General features: G+C 49.3%; 2 protein-coding genes across 2 annotated transcripts; one reads left to right on the top strand and one right to left on the bottom strand.

Moving 5' to 3' along the window:
- The first annotated feature begins 3,197 nt into the window (after positions 1–3,197).
- Positions 3,198–5,802, top strand: LOC120848503 (putative nuclease HARBI1). Its single transcript, XM_040220492.1, has 3 exons — positions 3,198–3,988; positions 4,345–4,559; positions 5,484–5,802. The coding sequence occupies exons 1-3, from the start codon at positions 3,386–3,388 to the stop codon at positions 5,800–5,802; spliced, it is 1,137 nt and encodes a 378-aa protein (XP_040076426.1). The 5' UTR covers positions 3,198–3,385.
- Positions 5,803–6,045: 243 nt separating this feature from the next.
- Positions 6,046–7,544, bottom strand: LOC120848504. The gene is made up of 2 exons (XM_040220493.2): positions 7,176–7,544; positions 6,046–6,422 (listed from the first exon to the last, which is right to left on the bottom strand). Exons 1-2 carry the CDS (start codon positions 7,348–7,350, stop codon positions 6,046–6,048), a joined length of 552 nt encoding a protein of 183 aa, XP_040076427.1. The 5' UTR covers positions 7,351–7,544.
- Between the last annotated feature and the right edge of the window lie 615 nt (positions 7,545–8,159).

Raw genomic sequence — 8,159 nt, forward strand, 5'->3', positions numbered from 1 at the left:
AAACAAGGGCTAATTTAGTTTTACCTTACCGATTATTTGTACCACGAGCAATAAAATTTGTTTCTTAAGCTCAAATGTATGCCGCGCTGCGTCGCGAAAACCAGGCAGCGCCCATTTTTTGGGTCACCCCATTTCGGGAACCTTTCCACGGAAGTCACTTATATTCGCTACAGCCAGTAGGTGACACTAGCTACCACCCCATAATAAAACACGGAGCTATCGCTCATCCAGCCCTCGTCAAACTTGGCTAGGTACTTGTAGGTACCTAGTAGGGAAGGGCGGTTAACTTTTAACCGCGGTTAAAGTTAACCGGCTTCGAGCAAACGGGCCCAGGAGACTTGGACGAAGGAAGTGACGTCAACGACTAGAGCAAACGCAGATTGGATGTTGACAGAAGAAAACAAAATCGCCATCCAATCTGCATTTGCTGCGTTGTTGACGTCACTTCCTTCTCCCTAGTCTCCTGGGAGTGAAAAAAGCGCAACATAGCCCCCTAGGTTACAAGTACCCAAAGCTATCGGCGGAAGCAATTCCGCCTATAAACCTCCCCGTTCGTCCACAAGGCGATCGTGCGAGGGATCGGCGAAGCGGTGGAAAAAATATTTCACAGGCTGAAATTCTGTTCCTCGTGTGCTCGTGAGTTTGGAGAATATTAGAGCCAGCTTTGCGGATTTTCAAACGGCATTTATATGAAAGGCCTTCGGGCAGTCGGCAAATCTACTCGCGACCCTGACTCTGCACGTGCCACTCTGCATGCCCTTGTTCGCAGATGCTTTAAAGGGTTGATGAATGATTTTTGGGCTGGGATAAACGAATTTAAATTAGGCCTTACCGAATCGCATATCGCTTAGTGGGTTAAAAAAAAAGAGGGTAGAAAGTGAAAAGCCATGCTCTCGGTAAAAATTGTGATGGCCTGTAGCTGAGCCGGTTGGTTATCCATGCTTACTGATTACCAGCTGAACGTTAGGAAAGCGACAAAGAGAGAGAGAAAGAAACACACTGCTGGACTATCAACCCTTTTTTATATACACTTCCTTTTCCTCAACCCAATCCTTAAAAGGGTAGCTTCTTCTTCTTTCAAAGCTTATACTTAAACTTCCTTTTTCTTCTCGCGGACCGTGGTGTTCTCCACCTCTTCGACTTTCCCCATCCCAAAAGGGTAGCTTCTACTACTTCAGTCGGAGCTTAGACAGAAACTTCCTTTTTTTCTCACGATCCGTGGAGTTTTTGTCTTCTTCGACTTTCGGATCTTGAAAAATGTCTTTCTTTTTGTCTTTTATATTTCCGGTGGTGTCACCCTCGTTTTCCTCGGTCGGATCTTGGAGTCACAGGGTCCCAACTTGGTTCATCCGAGGTGCCGCTCCCTTCAGATACATTTTTTCTTTGGGCAAGAGCGCAATGGAGGCAACACTGACGCATTCTCCCTCCCCCTCCTCAATGGCCAACGCCTCAAGGAGCTCCCTTCCAAGCTGCTTTCGGTGTTTTGCTAAAACGGTGACGCTTGTGAAATCAGGAGCACATTTGCAGGCCCGACAATGTGCCGAGAGGTGGCCCGCCGACGTTAGTGCGGTCACAGAGGCTGCATGTTCTCTGGTGCGGTCGTTGATGCACCTCCCCGTCTGTCCTATCTAGCTTTTGCCACATGACATAGGGATCTTGTAAACCACTCCTTTTTCGCATGGGGCGTAGGGTGTTCGATGCGCATTGCTGCAGGTCGTCGTCCCGTTCTGGGCGGTTTTCCGGTTCACCCTACGGCACATGGCGTAGGCCTTGTTGGGGGCGGAGCACACAACGTGGACGCCTTGTCGGCCGGCGATCTTTTTTAATCGATGAGTAATGCCGTGAACATACGGGACCACTATGAAAGGCGTTGGGGGCTTCTTTTGAGTTGTTTGATTCTTCTCAGGATTTTGACGTACTTGCCTACAAAGCTTTTCACATACCGGTACGAGGAGGGTACTCGAGTACCCAGAATCCTGGAGTCGACCCAGCTGTCCTTGAAAGCAGCGCCCCACCTTATGAGGGCAGGACTTCTGTAGCGCCGAGGCTAAAGCTCTGGTGGCCAACCCCCGTTTTACGTTTTTGGAATGTTCCGAGGTACACGGAAGGAACCCCTTACATGAACGGGGTTCATAACTCCAGCACACATGGGAAGGTTGAAACTCCAATGAGAGGTCTAAAAACCGTATGGAATTGTTGACGGGAAGTTCATGGGTAAAAGCCAATCCGTGGCAGCTATGTTCGAAGCTGCGCATGACCACGTCTAAGCACCCGTTACTCTCCTCATCTGCATCAGAGTTGCTTAGTATGAGGAAGTCGTCAACATACCGAAAGATGGCCTCGATGCGTTGATCCTTTAACTGGTGTTGAATGTTCCTCCCGCACGCTGCTAGGAATAAATCGCTCAAGTAGGGGGCCACTCGAGACCCGATGCACACACCGCTTCTTTGTAAAAATAGCTGATCCTGGTGTGACACCACCGTTGCAGAAAGATATGCCGTCAGGAGCTCCAAGAAGCTGTCAAGGTTCATCCCTGTTGAATTTTGAAACCCTTGAAGACCCTGCTCCTCTATGGTTTCTCGGAGGACCTTGAGGAGAGCCGCATGGGGAATGGAATAGTAGAGGTCTTGGATGTCCAAGGAAAAACCTGATACAATATCAGAACCCTTCTCCTGAAGAAGGCGAATCACTGCCTCGGAGTTTGGTATCCGGAAAGGATCCTTTACTTCAACTTGTGATAGGTTTTTCGCCAACCAAAGTGAAACTTGCCCTTGCCAGGTGTGTTGCTCTGAGACAATGGCACGAAAAGGGACCCCTTCTTTATGTGTCTTTGCCGAGAAGAACACACTTAGGTCCCCTCGTTGGGCTCCTCTGATTTTTGTCACTAGCCCACGGCTTTGTTCTTTTTCGAGTATCTTGAGTATGGCTCGTTTTTCTGGTTTGACTTGAACTTGAGTCACTTGTTTGAAGTTCTTGGCTAAAGTTTTTGTTGCTCTGTCTCCATACGACCCAGAGTCCAGAACTACAAACCCTCCCTCCTTGTCCGAGAGACACAATCGAAGGTCCTTGCGACGCAATTCCTCCACCGTTGAGGCAAAACTCATCCGTGGAGGTCTCAAGCTCTTTATGCCTGCCAAGCACTCAAGACCCTCGTTGATGATTTGTGAGGTTGCTTCCTGAGGCGCCTTACCGCCGAATTCATAGATCCCACTTCACTCGAACTTAACTTCCAACGCCCTTGAGTGGGTGTCATTACGTTTCATAAATCCCCCTTCACTCGAAACGCTCCCTCGCCTCGCACTTCACTCGGACTTTTCTCGAAAAAATTCAAGTGAGCGGTGGCACCGCCCTTCAACTACACTCGAGCCTCCCTTCATCGCAAAAGATGGCGGGTTACCCGGGTTATCGGAGTGATGCCGCTCGCAGGATCGCGTCTTTTGAGTTCGCTACTCGTGCGTGCGACCTTGTGTTCGGCGTTATGTACCCGCTCGGTCCGTCGGTGCCGCGGCGTAATCTATCGGACCGCCTGAACCCGATGGAGCTGTACAGTGACCGCCAGTTCCTCGCGAGATATCGCTTTACGAAGACGACGGTGAGGGAACTCCTGACGCTGCTGCCTCTCCAGCAAACCGGCGACAACCGAGGACTGCCGCTCACCCCCCTGCTCCAGTTGCTGGTCACCCTTCGCTTTTACGGCGCCGGGACCTTCCAGATGGTAGCGGGAGACCTGGTGCATGTCTCCCAGCCGACTGTCTGCCGCACAGTGAGGACGGTGACGACGCTCATCGCGAGGGTGCTCTTCCGAAGGCTGGTGCACTTCCCGGCTGCGTCGGAGTACCACGGCGTTATGCGCGACTTCTACGCAATGGGGCAGTTTCCTGGCGTCACGGGTTGCATCGACTGCACCCACGTGCGCATCAGAAGCCCCGGCGGAGATGATGCGGAAGTTTATCGCAATAGGAAAGGAGTCTTCTCCCTGAACGTCCAGGTGAGCTCATATTTCTTATACCCCCTTTATTGACGTAGCTTGCCTACTAAACTGCCAGGCTGGGAAGCATGGGTAATGCTCACGCAAAACGATTTCAGCTGTTCAACCCGATCATTGTAAAACATAGGGAAACCCTTTCATCAGCTGTGTTGTTGCTGCTTATTGTACACCTCTGGGCCCGCTCGAAATAGCCATTGCACAGCCTATACCTAGCTTGCTTATGCGACGTTATTTACGGGCAACAGGCACGTAGCCAGCCCCGGGGGGGAGGGGGGGGGGGCAGTTGTTTCACTTGTTTTCGAGCATGAGCCAACTGGCCCAAATTGCCGTATTAATGCAATGTTATATACCTGCAGGCCATCACCGGCCCACAGCTACAGTTCTTTGATGTTGTGGCAAGTTGGCCAGGATCTGTGCACGACAGCCGCATCTTTGATGGCAGTCGTGCGCGTGCCCTTTACGAGGAGAGCAGAGTGCCCGGCGTCCTGCTGGGGGATATGGGCTATGCCTGTCTCCCTTTCCTGATGACGCCGCTCGCAAACCCTGGAGCGGCAAATAGTCCCGGAGGGAGGTAAGCCAAATCATCGGCAGAAGTATAAGATTTGTTTTGGTACTGCACTGACAACATCACTAATGTCTGTAATAGCAGGCAGTCATTGCCGGTGACAAACAGTTCTTCAAGCGTTTCATGGACAGATCACTTCGCCGATATCCAATGTTCTTTCCTACCTTGCCGAACCCTTGGCGGTTTCGACAAGGCTTGGTGCAAGCTCGAACTTGAGATTATTTTAGCACCGAGATGTTTCAATGGCGCCCTGTTATGGTTTCCATCCGTGACGTCACGAGTGGGATTTGCCTCGACGTGACGTCACCAGTTGTTATCCTGTCTACTTACCATCAGGTGCGACGACGACTTCGGTGGTGTGTTTAAAAAGCACAGTGGAAGCTAGGAGTCATTGCAATCCGAAAGTAACACCGTCAAAGCTGACAATCTGACAATGCTCATATGCCCACGGTTTGGCCAATCGTCGAAAGCTGACCGCAGCGGCGCTTTTGGTCGCGCACATCACTAATGAACCATTTCCCCTAGCAGAGCGGAGCAAAGCGAGGTGTGATCGTGTGGTCTGTTTAAGACATAGCTTGCCCCGCCGTCGGTGGTTCATTCACTAAAAAGTAAATTCAGTCTAATTTTTCTTTTTCAGCATTAGGCAAATGAAAAAAAAATCAAAAGATTTGACGACCACGACCACTAAATTCAATCCACCTAGCAGAAGAAAACGTTTGTCGACGAAATGTCGCAAGAACGAAAAAGTTTCCATGAGATGTCAACAGTATCATGAAGCCGTGCGTGCACGAAAAGTTGTCAATAAAACATATCTAACCTCGACAAAAGAATGTCAACCTGTTATTTCCATACTGAAAAAGAAAATACAGTGATTGCAAGTATGTTCCCAGATGCCTAAAAATCGATCACATGCCTTATAATTTGATTTAGGTACAACAAGGCCCAGATCCGAACGAGGAACTCCGTCGAGAGGGCCTTTGGGGTCTGGAAGAGACGATTTCCCTGTTTGGATATGCGGCTCCAGCACAAGACTCGCCACTCATGCAGCATCATCACCGCGTGTGCGGCTTTGCATAATCTGGGACGTGCAAGAAATGAGCCCCTACCTCCTCCTCCACCCCCGCCACCAAGTCCCAGGGCACGGAATGCCAGAAGGCGGCGACAGCCACACCTGCCACCGATTCTCCCGGAGGACTCTCCTTCGGGTCTGCGTATCCGGCAGAACATCATTCTGCTGAGCTTTACGTGAGCTGCACGTAGGCTCAAGAGGCCCATCACACAGGCCATGAAGGTGAGGAGTCGTACTTCCAAGTGTGTGATACTTCAGTTTGACTTTAAAAGTGAACCATCAGTAAAGCAGGCATAGCAGTTTGAACATGATTTATTGTGCAGCCTTCTGGCTCAGCTCCTGCAGCAGTATGTTTTCCTTGATACACAGGAGCTTCATCTCCATTTCGTGAATGGCATTTCTTTTTTTCAGCTCGTCCTCGCGCTATTTAATTTCCATTTCATGCAGCGCAGCTCTCTTGCTGAGTGCGTCGCGGTGGTCCTGTTCAAGGAAGTTGCAGCGCAGGGCATGCTCCTGCTGGACAAAGGCCATCCTCATATCGTTTTCCTCTGCGAGGCTCCTTTCCAGCAGCGCCATACGTCCTCCGACCTGGCGGGCACCACTGCCCACAGCTGCTGCCGCACTACCACTGTTGCACGCTGCAGCAGCCGCAGGTGTAGGAGCTGGTGACCCTGCAGTAGATGTCTGGCTAATCAGGCAAGCTGCTGGGGCTGCTGCAGGTCTATCAGCGATGCAGGCAGCCGCTGGTGACAGTGGTGCACCGACGTCTGAGGCAGGCCCAGCTGGTGAACCGGGCTCCTCTGCAATTGAAAGAACACGTAGAAGTTATGAAGTGAACAATGGGACATACATGATGAGTAGAAAGGGTTTTTATAAGTTTGAGATTGTATTTTTGTTTTTCATGCAGTTGCAATTTGAAGTATTTGATTTTTTTTTTTCTGCTGCTGATCTAATGTGTAACAATGTTTTCATCCATTTTGAACCTGTGCCATAAACTAGGCCACTAGATCACTTAACCGTTTCCACCTTTTGGAGTGCTTGGTATAGATATTTCTTGGCAGAAATCATGCTATGATTATTTTAATACCCTGTGCTGTTTGTTTCTTTGTCAGGGGAGTATGGTCATTGTTAGTCTGCAGTAGTTGCCATGTACTGTTTTGAAGCTGTATGGAACCCAGCCCTGCAATGATATATGTTACCTTGTACATAAGTAATGTACATGCTGTTCGCACCATTTGTTCATTTTTACTAAATTACCTTGAAATTGAATGTTGTCATGCACACTTTTTACTTTGTTATTGACGACACAGTCATCTGCAACAAGATTAATATTAGATGAGATGGTTGCTGCAAGGTCATTCATGATTATTAAAAAACGTAGGGGTGCCAGTATGTACTACTGAGGAACACCAGGTGAAACATTTCTGAAGGCAGACTCATTATGATCTATAACCGTATCCATGCATATCCATGAGAAGATCAGTGGGTAAAGACGAAAAGGTACCAGTTTAGAAAGTACAGGTCAAGACATGGAAACGGTTCAAGCATTCTACCCAAGTCGGCATCAAGAGGGTCCTCCTCGCCGTCCAGCATCGGCTGCAGTAGTCGGAGAACTGGGAGGCTGCAGACCGGGGGCAGATAGGGTGCCCCATCGCTGTCCTCCATATTTTCCTGTCTGTTGAACACGTGTGAGGCCACCGCCCCAACCAGCACGGAGGTGGCGCTCATTGGCTTGCCAGGTGGCCCCCCTCCTAAAGGAGCAAACAGTAGTCAATCTAGGCACTCCAAGTTCTAATGTTATCTAAGATCTGTTTTCCTTTTTAAATATACCCCGATTTATAGGCATGCATTTGCTGATAGGGAATGTTCATCCCCTCTGCCCCATGCGTAATGAAATGAAATATTGAGCATCTGGGTGTTGTCAGTTGTGATCTACTGTACATGTCCGCCGCAAAAACTGCAAGTAGAATTACTGATTTAACGGTAGTATTATATCGTGCTGCGGTTCCGTTCATGCTGCTCCATTGTCAGGTTACTACGGTATTCAACTGACAGCATTAGGTTGCATAACCGACTTGTCTGCGCACGTTCACGCTCCATCCCCCATGACAGGTATTCCAGAAACAACAGTTCGAAACAAGGGCGAATTTGTGACCGACAGTTCGGGCTACAAATGTGACCCATCGCTCATTCCGAGGCACTTTCAGCGCGATGAGAAACCTGAACGAGAGACTTGCCTGTTTTGTGGACCTTGTTTTTTTCTTTGGAATGGTCCTTCTTCGCTTTGGCCTTCACATTTTCCCACCATTTTTTTAGCTGCTTCACGTCCCGTCGATATACACCGTGGTTGCAGTTATACTCGTTGCAGAGTCGAATCCAAGTTGCCTTTTTTTTGTTTAACGACGATTCGTCGGTCTTTTTACATTCGATGATTTTTTTGTACGTCATTACAAGTTCCATCAGTATTGCCTTTTCGATCTCTGTGAACCGCGCAGCGGGTGCCTTGGCCTTATCCATTACACGCTACGGAAATGAAA

The sequence above is a fragment of the Ixodes scapularis genome, unplaced genomic scaffold (assembly GCF_016920785.2).
Source record: "Ixodes scapularis isolate PalLabHiFi unplaced genomic scaffold, ASM1692078v2 ptg003197l_1__unscaffolded, whole genome shotgun sequence".
In the NCBI taxonomy this organism is placed as follows: Eukaryota; Metazoa; Arthropoda; class Arachnida; order Ixodida; family Ixodidae; genus Ixodes; species Ixodes scapularis.

Coding starts and splice junctions, on each gene's coding strand:
- LOC120848503 (XM_040220492.1), top strand. CDS start 3,386: ATGGCGGGTTACCCGGGTTATCGGAGTGATGCCGCTCGCAGGATCGCG. Junction 3,989..4,344: donor TCTTCTCCCTGAACGTCCAG/GTGAGCTCATAT, acceptor ATATACCTGCAG/GCCATCACCGGCCCACAGCT. Junction 4,560..5,483: donor GCAAATAGTCCCGGAGGGAG/GTAAGCCAAATC, acceptor AATTTGATTTAG/GTACAACAAGGCCCAGATCC.
- LOC120848504 (XM_040220493.2), bottom strand. CDS start 7,350: ATGAGCGCCACCTCCGTGCTGGTTGGGGCGGTGGCCTCACACGTGTTC. Junction 6,423..7,175: donor CCCTCTTGATGCCGACTTGG/GTAGAATGCTTG, acceptor TTTCAATTGCAG/AGGAGCCCGGTTCACCAGCT.